Genomic DNA, 23,504 nt, shown 5'->3' with positions numbered 1-23,504 from the left:
ATAATTTTTTTTTTGAATTACTTCCCTTTTATGTTACTATAAATAGCTTTTTTTGTAACTTTTTTCATTATTGGCCGTAGGGAAAAACCCATACCACTTTCCTGTGGTACAACATGGATTGTACCTCCAATTTTTAGGTGTATTTTGACATATCTGTACCTGGTAAGGATTTTTTTGTGGAGTTAGAATTTTTTTCTGTCAACTTAGAATTTTATTATTCTTCCCTTTGTTCTTCCTGTCCTTTGGGCTTCAACAGTAAAGTTCTTTAAATTTTGCTCCCATCCTCCTCTGATATAACCCTTCGGGCTTATATTGCCCCGCTTGGTGGAGCTCTTGTTTAGCTATTGGAGTACAGAGTACTACTTTCCATAAAACATTTTATATATGCTTGTCTCTGTTAAAACACTCTTATGCTAGAATGACGTCATGTTTAATGTGCGGTGACAAAGTTTTTGTTGCGGCCAAGAAAGAGCGCTTCTATTTTTTATCTACTGTCTTAGCTTAAGGGCATATTTATCTACTGTCTTAGCTTAAGAGCATATTAGAATGGAAATAATTTATAGCAAAACCTTGTTTTAACACTATTTATACACTCGATCAGAAATAAGTCATACAAATAATTTCACTCTAGCTGCACCCTCGTGAAATTATTACGCCTGACGTAATATGTTAAAACACTATTTTGCTGTAAATTATTTCTTAAGCAGTTGAAACGCTTTGAAATTCATGCAAATATGCAATTTTGATACAGTTTTAACAAACCCCTCCTGGTTATTAGCATTTTGAAATTTCAGCACGTTTGTTTTGGGTTCAACACCATTTTTCAACAGTATTTCAGTCATGTAACGCGGGAAGCTAACCTAACCAGCTGTGTTCCAGGATTCTTTACCAGTACAAACCTTTTCTCCACAAGTAATTGCCAACTTCCCCACATGAAATTTGTGATCAAAAGAAATGGAACGAAGAGCAGAAATAGCAAATGGACATAATATTTGGATGTTATCGGTGAGGGGCAAGTGATTTGCAAGTCAGCAACCTTGACCACAGCATATTTTTTATGCTCCTGGTGAGCTATTGTGACACCCCTTTGTCCGTCATTAATAGTTTTACTATTAACACTAGAGGTCACGTTTCTCAACCAATATTAATACTTGTTCAGAATTTTTCCTTCAGTAAAATCTCAACTTCGAAACTGGATAACCTGGGTCAAAAACTAGGTCACTTGGTCAAGTTGTAGAAAAAATCTTACAAACACTGTCCAAACATTTGTCTCTGTTAAATGTAGATAAAGTTCAAAACTGGGTTACCAGAGTTTTAAAACCAAGCCACTAGATCAAAAGATAGAACAACCTTGTTAACACTTGCAGAGGCCAAGTTTTCTATTTGGTCTTCATATTTTGTCAGACTACCTTTATGAAATCTCGGTCAAGTTAAAAAAAATTGGGTTACCCAAGGTCTTAAACAAAGTCACTAGGTCAAGTCATAGAAAAACCTTGTTAACACTCTATAAGCAACATTTTCTACCTGATCATCATAAAATTTCCACCAGCACGAATTTTCATAACTGTGACTAACTTAAACGCTGAAAGCTTCTAAGTTCTGCTATTCATTACTTCTCAAAAAGGACAAACTGTAGTTTAACATTTATTCAATGCTTAACTAATACATTATATCATTAAAATCAGTGAGATATATCATCTTCCAGCAGGTTTTTTAAGTTTCTTCAGCTTATCAGCCTTGGTCACTTTTCTGCTTTGCTGCCTCGGTTTTTGTTTATTTCCAATGTCATCTTTAACCTTCGTCTTTATATCTGCTTTCCTATCAATAAAGTACTGCATGTCAACAACTTTAGGGGTTTTATCCTTCACCACTGTGTATGCGTCTGTCATCTTCCTCTTTTGTCCACCTCGGACAGAGCTTGTCTTATTACCCTGACTTTCAACCTTCTCCTGAAAAATAATGCTGACAAAATTACACAACCGCAAGATCCTGTCTAAAGCAATAAGCCTAAAATAGTGCATAACAAAAACTTAATTTCTTCCAAATCCAGTCTCTTACATTTACTAGTTGCCGTGATAAACCCTGACATTAAATTGCAATTTCTAGGCAATCTTACTCATCTACATTTATGTAAATATTTCAGTTTTGTGTATTTTCCGATGACACCACTTAAAAACCCTTTTCATACAGAAATCCTGTGCAGAAAATTAAACAACATGGTGAGCAGTCAGTTGACAGCATCAGCCACTCAAAAACTGGGCAACCACATGAATACAGTAGCATCTGCTGACTACAATCAGTTTATTGAGGAACAAGTTGCATATTCATCATCTAGATTGCCAAACAGTAAAAAGACATTCATTTACAAAGGTATCAGTTAAATATTCACTCGGCCAGATGACCATCTTACTTAAAAAGATTTTCTACGCAAACCTTTTTCCAGATAACACCCACATATAGCCTACATATATATTAAAAAATTGGTTAGTTTCCTTTAAAAAATACTGTAAAGTTGATATTAAACCATAAACAGGGGGGAATGTAAGCATCCATTTTTATTACATTTACAACTACTCTTGATTTTATTTTTTCGCCGATTTTACCTACAAGCAAAATTTTGTCTTTGCAACCAGTATAGCTTGACTGTTTACCTTTTCTTTCTGGTTTCAACCTTAAGAAAACTGCTCTCAAAAGAAGAGAATTGTATTTTTTAAACTCTTTTTTACATGTCCAAATTACTGCATTATATGAGAATTGGCAATTAATAAGTCATCCTAACTCCTGTTTGCACTTGGATTTAGATTCTTCAATTCCAAAGGTGACTTTTTATGAAATTTGGACTGTCAAATACTTACTGTTTTAATGTCAACTCTTCCTTGTTTAACGACAGAACAGTTCTGTTTCTTTTATTTTACTGAATAAAATGTTAAACTGCTAAAGTATGGAATTAAAACTCTCTCCAGTAGTTGCTTCTTAATTTCTCTTACCGTTTTATTTCCAGATCCTTTAATGTTTCCCCTGGTGATATATCCTTTAAAAAGGTTTTTCTTGATGTTTTCTTCACTTACACCTCCTGTGTCACTTTTGCTCTCTTCATCTTCCATATCCATCGGAGCTGCTTTGGCTGACTGACCAGATTCTAATTCACTTTCTTCAGAGTCAGAACTATCATCAGATTCAGAAGAGTCTTCTAGACTGCTTCCTTTATCAAGTCTCTTTCCAGTGCTTGCTTTCTCATGAACAGTTCTGTGTACTTCTTTTTCACTTACAGCACTAGACAAAGTGTCATTTTCGTCACTATCACTATCGGATTCACTTTCTGAATCATGCTCTCCACCTTTGTTTCTTTTCTGTACTGGAGTGAGAATACCTCTTTGCCTATCTTTCATCACACCAAAATCATTTTCTTTTTCTGATTCACTGTTAGACTCCTCGTCACTTTCAGATGACTCAGCTTTTTGTGATACTGTTAATTTTACCTTTTTATCATCTGATTTTACATTGTCTGATACAGTATCCTGTAACAAACCTAATCTTTTCAGTTTTTCTGCTTTTTTGCTGTCATATTTTGTTGATGTTTCTTTACTTTTAGTCACTTCTTCTTTCTGCTGTTTCAGTCTTATGCTTTGCTTCTTTTGTTGTTTTGAGGATTTTTCAATTGTTTCAACCATATCTTCATCACTTTCAGAGCTGCTGGATTCGTTGGTTGGCTGATCTGCAGGTAGTTTTGCTTCAACTAATTTCGACTTGTCTTCACTTTTATCCGCCTTCTTGTCTTTACTAGCTGCCTTTGGTATATTTTCTGTCACTGATTCAGGTTCACTTTCAGAACTGCTATCACTGCTATCCCCAGCTGTTCCTGCATCTGCTGTTGTTCCAAGGGTGGCAGGTTCCAGTTCTGCTCCAGGTCTGAACAGAAAATTAATATAGGATTAACTTTAGTATTTGACATAAATTCAGATTTTGTTTATTTGTTTCCAGCCATATTACAATTTTTCCAGCTTTTTATGGTGGACCCAAGGTGCCCCTCCTGTAATTATTCATCACAGGCGAGCACCTGGGTAGACCCACCAACCTTCCCTAAGCCAGATAGATGGCTTCCTCACAAAGAATTCTACAGCTCGAGCAAGGTTTAAAACCCGTATCCGTATGTGTTGATTTAAAGTCAGTGACCATAACCACTCGGCCATGGAGACCCCAAATTCAGGCTCAAATTTACCAAGTCGCTAAAGGGTTTATCCGACAGCAAGGCTGTTGGAAATGGCATAAAAACCTACTACCACTACAGGCGCCTTGTTTCAACTCAAATGATTGTAACTGTGTTTCCTATATTCATCTGACTAAATATATAATAAAGTACCATATAACTTACTGATTAGAACTGATGCCTTTCATACACTGCCAGGTATACTCAAGAAACATAGCCTGTTGAACTAGCCGTGTCATCCTGTTAAAATGACGCTCTGAAAAACAACAACACATTTTTATACAGAGAGTCATGACATTATTTCATGCTTGTTTACCTTCTTACAATCATAGTAGAAACCTTTTTTTTAAGTTCAATGGGCTGAATGTAAACAAATTTCGAGTTGATCATAAATACTTGAACGACTTTATCTGACACGGTTATTTTTAACATTTACTTGATAATCTCCAACTGCACTACTGTGAAAATATGAATGTTTCTGTAATGGATTTGTCCCATATTAAACAGCAGTATTACTGATAACCTCTGCCTACTTTTGAATTTCTTTTTTTCGTTTTTGTTTGGTTTAAGGTCACACTGACACAGTTATAGGTAATACAGAGCCTTTCCAGCTTTTGACTGTCAAGGAAGACCCAAGGTGCCCCTTCGTACATTATATCATCATGGGCAGATACCTGGGTAGAACCACCGACCTTCCATAATCCAACTGGATGGCTTCCTCACAAGAAAAATTCATTACCTTGACCCACATCAGTGAGGGGCAAGTGATGTGAAGTCCATGACCTTAACCACGAAGGCCCCTTCTTGAATTAACTGCACGAGTAGCATACAACTGATTTAGAACAGAAACTAAGGTGTTTTTTTATAGTTGTTCTGCAAAATTTAACCATTTCCATTCTATTGTCAAACATGTAAGATTACCTTACTTCATTCTGGTTGAGAAACAGGTATAGAATTCTGCCTAGTTTGTGTCTCAACAATGTAACATGTATAACAATCTAGTACCTGTATATGGTAGTAGTCCCTCCACTGAAGATTTCAGGTTTCCAAGCTCCTTCAACTGTTTTGGAGGATACATCTTTATGACTGAAGAAAGGACAACCTGCGCCTCATGACAATGTCTACTGTTGGTGTTCCATTTTACAGCAAACCTCAGCAACGCATCTAGTAGGGGGAAGAGAAACAAACAAATTTTAATTCATAACAACATTTTGAATACTGGAAATGGATGACATTTCAAATTCAAATTCTATGATTTCCTACAATTAAGTTCTGCATCTTTTAATTCCCTAATTACTGTGGCCATATTCAGATTGTTGCAGCCCCAGAGATTGTAAGAAAATAATTAAATCTAAGTTTGTTTTACCCTCTTATCTTTTCTGTACTAATCAATATAGAAACAAATTATCAAAATGCAAAATCAAATCCTAGGTAAATTTCACTTAAAATGTTCTTTCATTATGTAGATTACATAGTATGCCATTTTAAGGACCCCTCCCCCATATGTTCAAACACTTTTCTCCATACATGTAACAGAAAAATAAGTAAGATTGTAAAGACCCACCAATTTGGTCCATTCTGAGTTTCTCCAGTGTACTATACAGTTTATCATCACCAGCCTCCTCAGATAAAATCTCTGAAACACAAGAAAAATAGCTTTCAGATAATCAGTTTGCTGTGGTCACACTGGTAGTTTCGGCCATATACATGTACTTTAATCTGTTTCATTAACCTTAAGCCTGCTGGCGGCAAGTGATTTTGCCTTTGCGACCAGTGCAGACCAAGATCAGCCTGTACATCCGAGCAGTCTGACCATGGTCTGCACTGTTCGTTATTTAGTCAGTAAATTTTCAGTGAACACCCCTTCCAATAATAAATGGTACTGCCCAGATTGATGGACTAATCCATTATAAAAATTTAGCAGAGTAAGGGCTGAATATACACAAATGATCTACTACTGACTCCAATACTGAATAGCTGAACAATAAAGGAATTATATTTACCTTTCAAAATATTGAGAAGCCTAAATGGTTGTTCCAAGGTAATAGCCAATCCTATTGCCTTCAGATATTTCTTCTGCTGTATCAAGTTAGACAACTCTTGATCTCTGTAAATTGACAAAACTATTAAGTCCCTTCTCTCGAATTCTGATATTTAAAGCTGCAAACATTCCTTTCCTTTTTGTAAATACATAAATGTAATAATTCAACAGTAAGCTGAAACACTAGTTATGTAACTTGCAATGTAAGGTCACCTTGTGATGCTGATTTTGTTTGTTTTGGGTTTAACGCCGTTTCTTCAACAGTATTTCAGTCATGCAACAGCGGGCAGTTTACCTAACCAGTGTTCCTGGATTATGTACCAGTACAAACCTGTTCTCCGCAAGTAATTGCCAACTTCCCCACATGAACCAGAGGTGGAGGACTAATGATTTCAGACACAATGTCATTTATCAAATAGTCACGGAGAACATACACCCCGCCCGAGGATCGAACTCACGACCCCGCGATCCGTAGACTGACGCTCTACCTACTGAGATAAGAGGGCGGGTTTTCGTGATGCAGTAGATGTGGTTATGGTCACCTTATGATGCTAAAGATGTGTGAAGTTTGAAAAGCATTTGTCTAGTAAGTAATATTTGAGAAACCCGATTACATGCAAAACTTTTATCAAAATTTCTCTAACCCTTGTGAACATGTGAAGTTTGAAAGCATTAGGCCTAGAAACCTGCTAACATGCAAAACTTTTATGATGCAGACTCCAATAATTGATGAATTGGTGACAACAATACCTCTACTATTAGAAAAATTTCAACATTTCAACTGAATATAAAGTATTAAGTCGAGTCTAACCTTATGTAATACAAATGTTTTCTGAAGAGGAATATAAAGATACAACAACAAGATCTAACCCACTTTGTTTATAAATGAAACAAAGAAGGCAATCAAGTGTTGTTTAACATGCTCATGTTTTTATGACTATGTCAAACATTTTTTAAGACATGTGCGATGCAAATCTTTTAAGATACTTTATGTCTAAATTTTACGAAGTCAACATGCATAACTCTAAATTTACCATGTGAAATTCTCTCCCACACCCTAAATAAAATAACTTCATATACTCAATAAAAATCTTACAATGTTACATATCCTTAGGTCGAACACTTCCAGAGATATCTGCAACATAAAACTTTTAGGATGGACATCTAACCACAGTGCCAACTTTGGCAGGTTTATTCGGCTGCTATGCAACTTATCATCTTTCAGATGCCTGACTTATACATTTGTGTCTACCTAGGCATCTGAACTATGAATTACGATATATATCAGACAATAAACCATTCAGGGGGATTAACTATTTACCAACTATTACTTACTGTAAGATAAACTGTTCCTGTTTCTGCCTAACCTCATTCTGTTCTGTTTCTGTAACATCCTGAAATTGACTAAAGTTTTAAATCTGCTCTTATAGGTCAAACGTATACAGTAAAGTTACAGCTCTTAATGTTGAAGATTTTGTCTAACTGCAAAGAAACTCACTTCTTTCTGCAAAATGTCTCCTCTTCTCCCTTGAAATTTTCCCATATGTTCTGGGGGACTAGGTTATAGGTTAGAAACTACCCATATAAAATATTCCCTACTACTATAAAAGTTTGAACTAACTGAAATGAATCTATCCCTTACCTTCCATATAATCAGGTTTGAGTCTGCGCCTCCAGTGATGAAACTATCCTCTGCCTCTCCAATAGCCATTGCCCAGACCTTGTCATCATGTTCATCCATAGTTTTCACACATTCATTATTCTTTATAGTCCAAAGCTTTACAAGGCCATTCGTTCCACTGAAATAATTTCAATATCAGTATATCAGTACCTATTTCTAAATGTTAATTTACGAGTTTTCACTGAAGTTCTTGTGTAATGTTCACATGACATTTTGTTATACATGTATGTATTGTATGGGTAATCATGGTTACAAAGGATTAAACAGTTACATATTCAAACAGAGTAAATACACAATTCTTTCTCCTTCAGAGAAATAATAAATTTAAAAGGCTTCATGATAGAAAAACACATTTTATCACATGTCTGATATTGTGGAAGTGAAAAAAAGCCATTATATAATATTGATATTATACTAGTGTAATAAAGCTTTTAAGCTGACTTCATTTTAAGTATAACAGGTCTATAACAGGTACAGAAAGAAGAAATTATGATGTCTCAGCAGGAGAAGCTAACATGTGATAAAAAGAATATTACATTTGTGTCTCTCTACATTGAATCTATTAAACTTGCTGAATGAAATTGACAAAATGCTGGGCAGAGCCTCGCACTTTATTATTTTATTCAACTCCTTTAACAAATTCAGTATGACAAGACACTCATGTAATATCCTCTAATGAAACAATATGTGACGCAGTAAATTTTCAAACCAAGTACACCATACTTCAGTTCAAATACAAAGGTCAGGAGACCACTAAAGGTAACACATACCTGGTCAGCAGTTGCATTCCTCTGGTGATAAATGTGACCTTGAGAACAGCACAATCATGACCTTCAAATGTCTGAAACAACATGAAAACATTGCTTAAGTTTATATACTATTTTCCATACTACAGGAAGTTACATATCTTTACACAATAATTATACAAGACTTATTAAAGTTACTGTATATACCTTGCAAACGGAAATGAAAAATTCACAGGTTCTTTTGTGTGAGATCAAATGATGCATGTGAAAGACATTTCTTTCTGTGGAAGTAAAACATCACTAAGACAGGTCAGCCTGTCTTGTCAAGCTTGCCGTGTACAGCACGAAACTACTAATTCAGATTTTGAAAATTAGTTCCACGGGCTAGACATAATTGTTCTCTATAGTGAGTTTACAGAAGATACTATGTCTTCAGTTCATTTGGACATGACAATAATGTTAACACCCTTCTTCAAAAGGAAGTATACAATACAGAGAGGTTAAATGACTGTCATTACAAAACTGAAACTCTTTTGAAAAATGATTCTAAACCTTCATCAAATATGAGATTAGTATACCTTCTAAACAAGTAAGTCCTTACCCTAACACAGGAAAAGTCTGCAAGTGACCACAACTTCACTGTTCCATCTCCTGAGGATGTGGCCAGAATCTGTATAAAAATAACAAATCAGTCATACCTTGCACTTTTGTCAATATGTCAATTAATGAAGTAACACAAAAAGTCATCATTCTCTGAAAGCTTCACATCTCATCAGTTGCCTGTTTTTGCTATGCAAAAGGAAGAACTCAACTGTTCAATTGCTTACATAGAGAAGTGAGAGATTACCAGTAAAATGTTAACAGACAGTAGGTTACTACAATGCCTTCCAATATTAGGCTAACACTTCTCTATGAAATCACTGGTTTTTCAAATGATAAGGATGAATAAGCTATATTCATAGAAAATTTGATACTAACATCATTACCATATTAAAACAATTATTTATTGTCTGAAATTACTGTTTTATAAATGACTTCAATTAAAGAAAGATATTTCAATTTCCTTTCCCAGCAATACTGAAGTAAAATTATTGCCAATTCAGGGATCATCCTAGGTCAAAATTTTAGGGAGAAGTGACCTCTCCCTCACAGAATTTAGGGAGAAGTTGAGGAATTTAAGGAGAAGATTCCGCACAGTATTTAGTTTCGTGCCTATATATCCACTTTCGATGGGTCTTGCTATAACTTATAAACTTTGTAATAATTTAAGGAAATTGAATATTGCATTAGTATTATCATGAATTTCTAAATAAAGTACAGAGCTATGGAAAAAGTCGCCTTTAAATTTTATCCGAAATTTACACGTCCGAAACTCGTAAATTTATCAGGTGCACGATCAAAACACCGTGAAAATTTGATTCTCGTGCTTTAATAATGCCTGATTCTTGCATCAACTTGTTCAGATTTATACATTTAATTGATTTATTTATTAATCTTTTCGAAAATAATACCAAACATACTGGCGATCTTTTTACAATATTTTGTACAGCAGTTCAGATGTCTGCGGAATTGTTTTTTATCCACAGCGCCCTGGCAATTCATTTACAGAAATTGGCCATATTTGAAATAAATTTTGAAAAAATTTATAATAAAATCAAGAAATAATATACAATTGACGCATCAGATCATGTTGAAGGAAGTCTAAGTCTGCACTTGTTAAGTTTATCGGCTTTTTACGCGCCAATTGAAAATTTACAACATGGCAGCAGGTCACAATATTATTCATAAACTACAGTGGGATATTAACGCTACGACTGGTTGAAGTTTGACAGGCAAGTAGGTGGGGTTGACCATGGATTTATCGGTAATTAAATCTAGTATATTACGATGTGTGTGCATCAAATTTTACAACTTTAAGTAAACAGATTACAACACTCTGAAAAACTCGGCGATTCGGATTTCGCCCGGAGGCAATAATTAGGCGAAATGGCCGGCCTTACAGCGACGATATCGCTCGAATCGCCCTGTAAGATGATCCCTGCAATTACTAAATACACAGACTGGTTACATTTTTTGCGCTATAAATACATCAGTATTCAAAGGACAAGAACAGAAGAGTATAATTTTACTAACCTGATCCACTGGTGAGAACTCCACACACCAAATACCTTTCTTATGTCCCCTCATAACACCAATTAGTGATAGGTTACTTGCCTTCCATAACTGTTAACAAAAGAGTTTTACCCTAATAACAAGTTGAGTTAAAGGGACAAGATTTCCTCTAAATTCTCCCCAAACATTTAACACAGATTACGCCAAAAATTCAAACAAAGAAATTATGTAAGTAAGTAATACTATCACTTTCCCTTTAGAATAAAATGCTAGGACATAAGATTGCAATTAAGTGCTGCCTAGAAAAGAGCTTCGCAATTATTCCGGACAGTTATAATTTTTTTGTGTTCTGCATTTACTGTCATTTTTCACTGTACAAATTTACATTAAATTTCCTTATGTGTAGCCACAGTTTCAAGTTTTTGGATGGGTGCACAAAAAAATGATTCTAATTCTTCCTTACACAAACACATTGGGTGCAATATGAATATATATTGCCTTTCACTCAGGTTAGATAAAACAGAACAAGAGTGCCAGACTGTCACAAAATACGCCCGTCATCGAACTTGGCCTAATTGAAGGGACATAATCCAAGAGTGCCTGGTGTGATTTGGCTGGTCATCGAACTGCGCCAAGATATAATGCCCACAAACATTGTCAGCAAGTTTGGTGTTTGGATAAAAACTGTTGACTTAGAATGGACAAGTCTAAATTTGCAGTTTTTCAAGTAATTCAAGGGCCATAATCCAAGAATGCCTGGGGAGATTTGGCTGGTTATTGAACTTGGCCGAGATATTATGCCCACAAACACTGACAGCAAGTTTGGTGAAGATCGGATGAAAACTGTTTTGACTTAGAGAGCGGACAAGGCTAAATTCGCTGTTTTTCAAGTTATTCAAGGGCCATAATCCAAGAGTGCCTGGGACGATTTGGCTGGTTCTCGAACTTGGCCGAGATATTATGCCCACAGACATTGTCAGCAAGTTTGGTGAAGATCCGATGAAAACTGTTTGACTTAGAGAGCAGACATGCTTTGGAAACCGACCGCCCACCCGCCGCCACGGTGTTCTTTCAGAGACAGGCGTATAAGAAGTATTCCGCTAAAATTTGTCTAACTTATTTAATTAAGTATCTTTAATAAATAAATCTTCATGTTTAACTAGGGTGAAGTTTATGATATCAAGGGTGAAGTTTATGATATCAGAAACACAATTTACCTTTGCAGTTTTATCCATAGAACCAGAAGCAATAAATTTATCATTAGGAGCAACAACAACAGAACAGATCGTCTTGTCATGTGCTTTCTCAGTTACATTAGCATGCATCTCTTTAGTTACCACAGGGTCAAGGTCATCTGGCATCTCCCATAACTTCAATGTACAATCTTCACTTCCGGTTACAAAAAATTTGGGTTTTGCTCTGTTGAAAGTAATAATCAAAATTCAAACTTTTATACATTAATAGTATTATTATAGAATTACAAACAAGAACTTAACAGTTAACTGCATGAACACATACAAATTCATTCTAGTAGAAAAAGTTAATTTATGACATTACTTCAAACAAAAAAACTTTGTCAGACTAATTCAATCTAATTGAATACTGCAACAAGGTGACTTTTAAGAAAAGAAAACAGAGAAGATTAAAAAGCTAGCAAATAACATTTGTTTCAAAATCCTACTGTAGAACTGACCTTGACATTGCTACAGCACCAACAGCATGTGTATGACCTTGACCTACAGCTAAACAAGACACCTGTTTCAAAGTTGGGTTGATCTTCCACAGTCTCACAGTGCTATCCTAGAAATGAGGAAGTTTTATATTATTACAGATACATTATAAATATCCGAAAATTATTCTGTACAATTGCAAATATAACTTAAGGTTTTATTTGCATTCTAAGTTGAAGATAACAAAAATCAGATTAAAAGCCTCTTTCACTTAATAATTTAAAAAACAATCATTGTCCATTATTTAACAGCCACAATATTCACTAAGTTACTTTCTATCTTATCTTTTCAAAGCAAAAGAATCCTGACTAGAAGATTTTATCTCTGATTTGTTCAAAACTTTGTTTTTGCATCTGAGTAAATCAAGTTTCGTGAGAATTGTATAAATGTGATACATTTACTGTCCTGAAACCTTAACTATTTAATCCCCATTCTTCTATGACTATTCTTTAAAACAAAGGATTCTGCTCAACATCATTTATCATTTACACGTATGCTAATTAAACAGTCAGGAAAAGACTATCAATACCTATTTTCTCATTCAACATGACCTTGTCTTAGCATAACCCATCAAATTACATCATTTTTTTTTTCAAACATCTTAACTTTTTTCCAACAAATTGTCATCATAATTATTATTGATAAAGAATATAATGTAAAGACCCACTTTGACAAGATCAAACGTTGGCCAGTTTAGTCTATGTGACGCTAAGGTTAACGAGCCGTGCCATGAGAAAACCAACATAGTGGGTTTGCGACCAGTATGGATCTGGTCAGGATCCATGCTGTTCGCTAACAGTTTCTCCAATTCCAGTAGGCTTTAATAGCGAACATCATGGATCCTGACCAGACTGCGTGGATGCGAAGGCTGGTCTGGATCCATGCTGGTCGCAAACCCACTATGTTGGTTTTCTCATGGCATGGCTCAAATCATCTAAACATACCCCATTCACATGTTGGTTCCCTTAAAGGATTTGTTGAAAATCTATTCAGCAATTTAGTTGCACACAAATACTCAAGATGTGGCTCAACAATATTATTCCTTCCCTAAAATTACAAATTAACTACCTTTGCACCACTGATAAACATGTCAGCTTTGGGTACAACATCAATACTCAGTACAATGTCTGTATGTCCATACAGGATCTCGCAATCACAGTTTGACAGCTGAAACACTTTGATATGCATACTGTTTGTGGCAACAACAGCGTATTTCTCATCCTCACCGAAATACTTTACATCCAGGATTTCATCATTGTTACCTGCAAACTAGAGCACACAAAATATTTCATATCCAGGATCTCATCATTGTTACCTGCAAACTAGAACACACAAAATATTTCATATCCAGGATCTCATCATTGTTACCTGCAAACTAGAGCACACAAAATATTTCATATCCAGGATCTCATCATTGTTACCTGCAAACTAGAACACACAAAATATTTCATATCCGGGATCTCATCACTGTTACCTGCAAACTAGAACATACAAAATACTTAACATTCAACATCTCATCACTGTTACCTGCAAACTAGAACATACAAAATACTTAACATCCAACATCTCATCACTGTTACCTGCAAACTAGAACATACAAAATACTTAACATCCAACATCTCATCACTGTTACCTGCAAACTAGAACATACAAAATACTTAACATCCAACATCTCATCACTGTTACCTGCAAACTAGAGCATACAAAATACTTTACATCCAGGATTTCATCATTGTTACCTGCAAACTAGAACATACAAAATACTTAACATCCAACATCTCATCACTGTTACCTGCAAACTAGAACATACAAAATACTTAACATCCAACATCTCATCACTGTAACCTGCAAACTAGAACATACAAAATTACGAAAAACCCGTGGTGACATTTCAACTTCATTATTTCACGATTTCTGCTTCATGATTTCACGATTTCCACTTCATGAATTCACGATTTCTGCTTCCTTATTTCACAATTTCCACTTAATGAATTCACGATTTTACGATTTCCACTTCATGAATTCACGATTTCACGAAAAAAACTTCACGATTTCTTGATTTCACGATTTCCACTTCATGAATTCACGATTTCACGATTTCTGCTTCCTGAATTCACGATTTCCACTTCTTGAATTCATGATTTCACGATTTCAACTTCATGAATTCACAATTTCACAAAAAAAACTTCACGATTTCCACTTCATGAATTCACGATTTCTGCTTCCTGAATTCACGATTTCCACTTCACAAATTAACAATTTCCACTTCATGAATTCACGATTTCCACTTCACGATTTCACAATTTCCACTTCATGAATTCACGATTTCCACTTCACGATTTCACAATTTCAACTTCATCAATTCACGATTTCATCATTGTGAAATCGTGAATTCGTGAAGTGGAAATGGTGAATTCATGAAGTGGAAATTGTGAAATCGAGAATTCGTGAAGTGGAAATCGTGAATTCATGAAGTGGAAATCGTGAATTCATGAAGTGGAAATCGTGAAATCAAGAAATCGTGAAGTTTTTTCTGTGAATTCGTGAAGTGGAAATCGTGAATTCATGAAGTGGAAATCGTGAAATCAGGAAGCAGAAATCGTGAATTCATGAAGTGGAATTTGTGAAATCAGGAAGCAGAAATCGTGAAATAATGAAGTTGAAATGTCACCACGGGTCTTTCGTACAAAATACTTTCCATCCACAATCTCATCGCTGTTACCTAAAAACTAGATTATACAAAACATTTCACATCCTGGATCTCATCATTGTTACCTGCAAACTAGAACACACAAAACACTTCACATAATTTTTTAATAGTCAAATAATTGAGGGATAACACGTCTAACACCGATCTAGTTTATCAATTTATATTATAGATCTACTAGTTTCGCTGTTCACACAGCTTCATCTGGACTTCACATAATTATACTGATCTTTTCTTCAATAATAAGACCTAGTAGGAGAACCTATTCTTGCATTTAAATGAAAAAAAAATGCTGACTTATTCCAGCCTGAAGAAAAGGAATCTGATTTATAAATAAATCAATTCTTGCATAATACCTGTTTCTGCAGCCTTAGCTTTTCCAGCCCTAATATAGAGATATTCTGATCATATGTAACCACAGTAATATTGTTCTTCTGTTTGTTAAAGACCATCTGTACAATATTCTGATGATCTTCGGTGTCTGGTTTTGCCGAAGTGTCCACACTTATCTGATGTGTCGAATGTACAGCGTCAGTTGTGAATACACACTTTCCAGAATCAGAATTCCATAGTCTTAAATTACCTAAAATTAAATACATCAGAAATATAATAAATTATCATTTAATATGTGTGTGTTTGTGTGTATTTCTAGGTTTTAGTGTCTTTTTTAGCAATTTTTCAGCCATATAAATAACAGTGTCTACTTGTAGTAACAAGCATAATGCTCACCTTTATAGCAAATATAATCAAGTTTCATTCTTACAAGATCAATTTTGTAATTCTACTGCATCAACATAAGCTTACTAACTAGTTTTCTGCATGATAATATGGATAATGATAACTTCCAGTCATGAAAACACAAAAAGACACCAATTTCATTATCAGGGGACTAGTATTCCTAAATTTTTTTGATTGTTTCAAGCCATGAAATTAATCCCCAATGAACGATAAAAACAATATGTATTCCTAAAATTTATCTCTAAAATTTGAAATAAAAAATTCATGTTCCCAAGAATAAGTCATTAGCCATAAATGTTTATGCCAAAAAGAGTGAATGATTCTACATACCAGTTTTTTCAACAATGTATCGGTGAAAGCAATATTCCACAGCTTGACACTTACCTTTATTACCTGCTGTTATAAAATATACACTCTCACCATCTACATTAATGGCTGGGTAGTCAACATTTTCAGGAAGAAGCACAACAGATTCTACAACCTGAAAATATACATGTACATTAGTCTCAGAACCCTTGCCAACCTGGTAACAATGATAGCAATGGTAGGCTTTTTATTAGAATGGGAAAAACATCAAAAATGACATTTTCATTCACTATGTATGAAAAGAATTGGAACCACTGCCTTACCATTGCATGATCGTAAGAGGCGACTAATAGGGTCTTAACACTTGGTTTTGCTGATTGCAGCAGGTATGCAAATTTTGACTTCATACCTCATGTTTTTATTTCGATGTAAATGAGATGTGAAACTAAAATTTATAGTCCTGTTTGGCGCCATATAACCTATACTGTGTTGGCAAATAAATAAATTTCATTCACTAGCTCTTATCAGTGCCTATGTTTCCGCAAGGTTAATGTTTCAAACTTTGCCACTCAATAGGGAAAGCGGAGATCTATGGATTGCAAGGTCACCAGTTTGTCCCAAAACAAGGCATATCCACATACTCTTACCTATTTGGAGAAGATACCACTTGTCGAGAACATGTTAGTATCTGTAAAAATCTAGAAACACTGAATGTTTACTGCCTGTCATTACATAACCGAAATATTGTTAAAAACAAAGATAACCCCAAAACAACAAACAACATCTGTATCTGCTACTAAATTTTACAATAATTTACCTGCATAATATCATTGTTATCATTAACACAATAAAGAACAGTTTACCTCAAACACTGGAATGGTTTTCCTTATAGCATGTGTTTCGGTATCAAGAATTCTCACTACACCATCTCTACCAGTCCTGTGTTGGAAAAAAAGTATTGAAACACTTTAAATATTCAGTTTATAATAATATATACTTTTAATATCTATTAACACAGAGATCTTGTTCATGCTTAACATACAGTATTTCAGGAACAATACACCTGCTCACATTTCAGCAGGGTTTTACTACAAACATTTCTACAAGAAATTATGATGTAATCGGATTGAAAATGAAGTAGGTTATACTACCAGTAAACTGTTTTACACTGAATATCAGAATCACTGCGAAAATCATTTCCTGACCAAAAGTCTGGTGTCATCAGTTGACACAGGGTTATGAAATAACCAATCAGGTTAAAGTATGCAACATTCTTTTTAATTCACAACCAACATCTATTTTTTCCTAAAATCACCAAGAAGCAAACTTTTTCACCACACATCCTGGATTGCCATCTCTTTCTGTCAATACTAAGAAAAGATATTACAGAGTAGCTCTAAACGTACGTGTAAACACTTGATCCATCAACAGAGAAGTCTACACATGTAACAAGACTGTAATGAGCTGCCACCTCGGCGATACATTTACTTGTCTTCAAGTCCCACACCCGTATCTTATAATCTTCACCAGCTGTATATAACAGTAATCGTGAAATATCTGGATGGAAAGCTACAATACTGAAATATAAAGCAGATTTTACCAATGTAAGCTGCCTGCATCACTTCCACAAAGTATCTAATTTAAATTATTTGCTCTGACAAAAGCAGTTATGTGGACATAAATCAAATATATGCCAGTGTGTATTTAGAAACCAGAAATGATGACACTAACTTAATCTTAGACTGTATGGGCCTGCCTAACAATATCATTGTATGGCAGAGCACTAACTAGTTTTACTATCACAAAATGGCAGCATGTTTGATATGGCACAAAAAAAGACAGTTTCATGAGATTATCTGTGCTACACATCAGGCAAGTTTAAGAACCAAACGGTCTTTTTACAAAGAAATAGGCCAAGTTAGCCAGACAAGCCTGTATAATACATTTTCTCTCTTATTTCTGCAGGCTTTCTCTTGCTTTTTTCTCTGTCCCTCTAGTCAGACTGCTCTGTGTCTATACTAGCAGAGGAGGAATTTGGCACCTTTAGTGGCTGCTTCAGTTTGTAAAGCACTTTTGAATGTGTTTATCATGAAAAGGGCATTATATGAATCTGGTATAATATATATTTCAGTGGGTTCACTTATTATACCATATACTCTTTGGAGTTGCATCTGATAATATATTACTGTTTGCTTGTGGGAAAGATTCTTTTTCATCATTAAATGAGCCGCACCATGAGAAAACCAACATAGTGCATTTGCGACCAGCATGGATCCAGACCAGCCTGCGCATCCGCCCAGTCTGGTCAGGATCCATGCTGTTCGCTAGCGGTTTCTCTAATTGTAATAGGCTTTGAAAGCGAACAGCATGGATCCTGACCAGACTGCGCGGATGCACAGGCTGGACTGGATCCATGCTGGTCGCAAACGCACTATGTTGTTTTTCTCATGGTGCGGCTCAAATTATCATAGTTTGATGTTTACAGGGAACAATCATAAACAGAGTGGCAAATGGGCATAATTCTAGAATTGTTACAAGTAATGGTATGATAAACTCAGACTGGTAAAATAAACACAAACTTTTGTACCTAATGATACCCTGGTGTCCTCGTAGGTTGTGTGTACAGTACTGCTTCTCTACATCCCAGATTTTGATGGTTGAGTCTGCACTACCAGTAGCCAGCAAGGTAGATGTACAGTCAAATGTCATTGATACCACTGGTGCAAAATGTATGGCCTGAAAAATATTTCAACATCAACATTAAATTGAGAACGATAGTAATTTCCTTTAAATACCATTTCTTGCAAATAATGTGTAAAAGGCAACCAAAGTGCATCTTTGTTGTTCTGGCTTTATCCTTTATCTCTAGGATGTATTTTACTAACATATTCTTCAATACATATACAATTGTACTATTTGTTCTGTATGTTTGTTTATATACCATTTTAAGATACAATGTTAGGTCATATGGCAAATTTCTATCTTACAACATGCTGAAGACCTCAGGTGCCCTTCAAGACTTGAGGACATTATTTCAGGCCAAGTTGGATACCTTGGTACAACTGACCTTTCTTAACTGAGCTAAGGAACTTCCTCAGAAAAAAATAATTCTACATCCTTTACAGGGTTTTAAACAATGATTTTATTCAAGAATCTTATAAACTCTGCCACAAAGGCCACTTATAAATATCAGTTTTCAAAAGCAAATTAAACTGCACACAGAATGTGTAGAAAAATGCCTACTTTTATGCAAGCAAGAAAATCAAGTTTAGTGAAACAGTACATCAATCTTTGAATTTATTTTAACAAATAAGCCCAGTCTAATACAAAGCACATCAACCTTGATCTTAATGGTTTTCACCTTTCCACAAGGAATTCCTGCATTTTCTCTCTTCAGTCCTCTCTTACTATAATATTGCAGTGAAAAAGCTATGATATGTCATAAATAATATCACTAACACATTATAGAAGTACACAGCATACAGTGTTCATACATACCTTCCATGTTCTCACAAGTTTTTGTTCCTTCCAGTCCCACTGCCGTAACAACAGCTGTTGTGTAGCTAATATGACATACTGTAATTAACATACATCTTTTCATTTATTTTTTAAATGGAATACAAATAATAAACCAATTTTTTACAATACTTTCCACAGATAAATCACAGGTAAAATCATAACTTATTCATTATTTGTCAAAGCAACTGTTCAAATATTTGTTCCATAAAAATTAAGTATATTAACACATTTTATAAAAACAACCTCTAACAATTTTGCAAATTATCGCAGACAAATATAATAGCACTGATCTGAAACAAATAAAAGGTATGCAATGCTTGATAATGCTGAAAAAAGTCTCTCTTTTTTCAAACATATCAATTTTTTTATTTTTTCCACTTGTTCCATTTTTTTAATCTCAGATAAACATATTTCTGATAACAATAATTCATGTTTAAAACCACTACTGTAACACACATTTAATTATTAAACATAACTGAAGTATATTTTGATCATCATGTATTTCTTATTTCATTACATTTGTATGTGAAATGTCTATTTATAAATTTAGTAATTTTTACTGACCTGATCATTTGGTGTGAGACAGAAGCTTGTTATTTCCTCATCTTCCTCCTGGCCGATCGTGATGTGAACCTTTCCAGTTTCAACTTCAAGAACATTGACCCTGTTGCCACACCCACAAAACATGTACACTCCATCTGATGATACCTTCAATTATCAATTACGACATCTTTCAAAAAATACATTTTGCTACTTAACCAGAATGTTTACCCTAATTAATATTGACTGGAACAACTTGCATCACACTATTACAACCGAAGGTGATGATCAGAACTTGTGAGAGCTTCATGCAAGAAGGCTTCAAAACAATTTTGTGGAAAAACTGCAGCAGTTTCTAGAAAGTCATTTGAATGATCTTCAAGTTACTTACTGACATTGCAACATCACAATGGCTCACCTGAGCCAGTGTTTTCTCAATTAAAAATACCTGTCAAGCAGGTCTTGTAATTACAAAAAAAAAGAAACACTTTTAAAGCTAATCACTCACAGTTTGGGTGAAATTTTTCAATATGTTTATTCCCACAAAGTTTGGCATATAATGTATATATGACACTGAAAAATGATAAAGCGGATGAAAATAGAAGTTATATATTGGTAAAAATGCAAGAAGAATGTAAATTTTCTGCAATATTTCGAAAGTGTTGCAATGGTTTACTACCTTCTGCACAATATTTTTGGTTAAAGAATATCTTGCAAAATTCTTGAGCTGATAAGTTTGTACCACTAGTCACTTTCAGAGTACTCATTTTTTATAGATTTTGAGAGTTATTATTCTTCACCTAAAATGTGTGGGTTAGTCCCTTTAATAAAAACTTTGATAGTCTTATTTTAAATATAATATAATCAACTGAATTGGCTTAAAGTCTTTTTATCTGATTGTAACTTTGTCCAAAATGTCCACACAGCACTATGCTAAGTGCAGAAAGTTTACAATGAAGTTGCTAAACCAACAATGTCTTTTAAAATATTTCTCTAAGAAACAAGGAACCTAGCCCTAAGCCTGAGATGCCACTTAAATATATCCAGTGCTCTTCGACACTCTCTAGTGTCACAATATACAAAAAGATTAAACTTTAAATAACACCAAGGTAATGGTTCTAGTCCAAATTATGACACTAACAAATTTATGCCATTCTCTCCTTAAACGTCAATAGAATAAAATGCTGGCTATTTGTTTTTGTATGTTTTGGGTTTAGCAGCATTTTTCAACAGTATTTCAGTGATGTAACCTAACCAGTTTTCCTGGATTCTGTACCAGTACTAACCTGTTCGCTGCAACTAACTGCCAACTTTTCTACATGAACCAGATCTAGAGGATGAACGACTGTTTAAGCAGAAGGTCTTTTATTAAGTCATCTTGGAGAACACATATAGGCATTGCCTAGGGATCAAACCCATGAGTCAATGACCCTGCGATCCATAGATCTGCACTCTCCCTACTCAGCTAAGCAGGCAGGCTTTTGGTTGCTTGTACTTTTGTGTATTATGCCATACTAACCACAAAAAGGAAAGCTTTCTCTAAATTAGTTCATAAAAGCAAATGCACATGTATTCAATACCTGAATTTTTCCACCCGTGTAGAATGCTTCAAATTTACTTTTCACACCAAAACTGAAAGACATAAAATAAATTAATTAAATAAATAATATATAAGACTACAAATAATTTGCCAAATAATCGACCAAGATTAAATAAGAGCTGTTTGTAAAACACATATTATGCGCCACAAGATCGCCAGTCACAGGAGACTTGTATTTCAAGGTATCAAGTTTCCTGTCACCTTGACTTTGGCAACTTATTCTTATTTTTTGTTTGTTTTTAAAATGCAACACATAATGCAAAACTAGCTTGATCTCAACAATTTAATAGAAGAATTATACTGGAATATAACAAGAGGGTCATGATGACCCTGGATCGCTCACCTGAGTAATATGAGCTACATGTTTCAAATGTCAAACTGATGATTTTTAGAATTTTTTTAGAAGATTTTCCGATGTACAATCAAGTAACCCCTGGGGCGGGGCCAATTTTACCCCGGTGGTCAGTATTTGAACAAAGTTTGTAGAAGTCTACTAGGCAATGTTACATATCAAGTATCTAAGATCTAGGCCTTCTGGTTTATTTTTAGCAAATTTATGAAGATTTCCCTACGTACAATCAAGTAACCCCTTGAGCTGGGTCAATTTGACCCTGTGGGGGGGGGGGGGTCAAGATTTGAACAAATTTTGTAGAGGTCCACTTACCTAAGGCAGTGCTACATGTCAAATATCTAAGCTCTAGGCCTTCTGGTTTATTTTTAGAAAATTTTGAAGATTTTTCTATGTACAATCAAGTAACCAGATAGGGCAGGGTCATGATTTGAACAAATTTTGTAGAAGTCTACTAGGCAATGCTACAAGTCAAATATCTAAGCTCTAGGCCTTCTGGTTTATTTTTAGAAAATTTTGAAGATTTTTCTATGTACAACCAAGTAACCCCATGGGGCGGGGTCAATTTGACCTGTGGGTCATGATTTGAATAAATTTTGTAGAAGTCTACTAGGCAATGCTACATGTCAAATATCTAAGATCTAGGCCTTCTGGTTTATTTTTCTAAAAAATTTGCAGATTTTCCTATGTAAAATCAAGTGACCCCTGGGGCGGGGTCAATTTTGACCATGGGGTCATGATTTGAAAAAGTTTGGTAGAGGTCCACTAGGCAATGCTTCACACCAAATATTTAAGCTCTAGGACTTCTGGTTTTTGAGAAGAAGATTTTTAAAGTTTTTCCTTTCGGTTGCCATGGTAACCAGAGTTCTGCAAGGAATTCAATTCTTTGAACAACATTTGTAGAGCTTCACCCAAGAAACATTCCTGTGAAGTTTGGATGAAATTGGCCTAGCAGTTTATGAAGAAGCGTTTAAAGTAAAAGTTTACGGACGCGGACGGTGAGTGATCAGAATTGCTCACCCTTCAGGTGAGCTCAAAATAAGTTATCTTAATCTTTAAAATATGTCACAAAACAAATACCTTTATAAGCACTTAAGATTAATCTGGTACTTAAGTGTGAAAATTTAAACGTTACTTGTTTAGAAGTATCAAACAAGGTGATGGAGTAAATAATCCACGTATGCCGATTGGTTGTCGTATATATCCAGGGTTCAAATTTAGACAAGCA

At 34.9% G+C, this 23,504-nt stretch overlaps 1 protein-coding gene across 1 annotated transcript in view; it reads right to left on the bottom strand.

Annotated features, from left to right (window-relative positions):
• Positions 1–1,631: 1,631 nt before the first annotated feature.
• The window catches only part of LOC123565073 (transducin beta-like protein 3), a 26,086-nt gene continuing 4,213 nt past the window's right edge, over positions 1,632–23,504 (bottom strand). Inside the window, exons 2-23 of the mRNA XM_045359083.2 lie at positions 21,908–21,959; positions 20,352–20,495; positions 19,767–19,844; positions 18,856–19,004; positions 17,675–17,845; positions 17,132–17,207; positions 16,347–16,443; positions 15,581–15,807; positions 13,586–13,786; positions 12,481–12,587; positions 12,005–12,206; positions 10,809–10,898; positions 9,277–9,345; positions 8,700–8,770; positions 7,891–8,047; positions 7,584–7,642; positions 6,211–6,314; positions 5,772–5,843; positions 5,213–5,371; positions 4,373–4,463; positions 2,988–3,909; positions 1,632–1,949 (exon numbers count right to left, since the gene is read on the bottom strand). Of these exons, the coding sequence (XP_045215018.2) occupies positions 1,695–1,949; positions 2,988–3,909; positions 4,373–4,463; positions 5,213–5,371; positions 5,772–5,843; positions 6,211–6,314; positions 7,584–7,642; positions 7,891–8,047; positions 8,700–8,770; positions 9,277–9,345; positions 10,809–10,898; positions 12,005–12,206; positions 12,481–12,587; positions 13,586–13,786; positions 15,581–15,807; positions 16,347–16,443; positions 17,132–17,207; positions 17,675–17,845; positions 18,856–19,004; positions 19,767–19,844; positions 20,352–20,495; positions 21,908–21,959 (3,553 nt within the window). The 3' untranslated portion in view covers positions 1,632–1,694. The remainder of the gene's footprint in view (positions 1,950–2,987; positions 3,910–4,372; positions 4,464–5,212; positions 5,372–5,771; positions 5,844–6,210; positions 6,315–7,583; positions 7,643–7,890; positions 8,048–8,699; positions 8,771–9,276; positions 9,346–10,808; positions 10,899–12,004; positions 12,207–12,480; positions 12,588–13,585; positions 13,787–15,580; positions 15,808–16,346; positions 16,444–17,131; positions 17,208–17,674; positions 17,846–18,855; positions 19,005–19,766; positions 19,845–20,351; positions 20,496–21,907; positions 21,960–23,504) is intronic.

The sequence above is a fragment of the Mercenaria mercenaria genome, chromosome 2, assembly GCF_021730395.1.
Source record: "Mercenaria mercenaria strain notata chromosome 2, MADL_Memer_1, whole genome shotgun sequence".
Taxonomy (NCBI): Eukaryota; Metazoa; Mollusca; class Bivalvia; order Venerida; family Veneridae; genus Mercenaria; species Mercenaria mercenaria.
The sequence above is the reverse complement of the archived record's forward strand: the minus strand, read 5'-3'. Positions and strand labels throughout refer to the sequence as shown.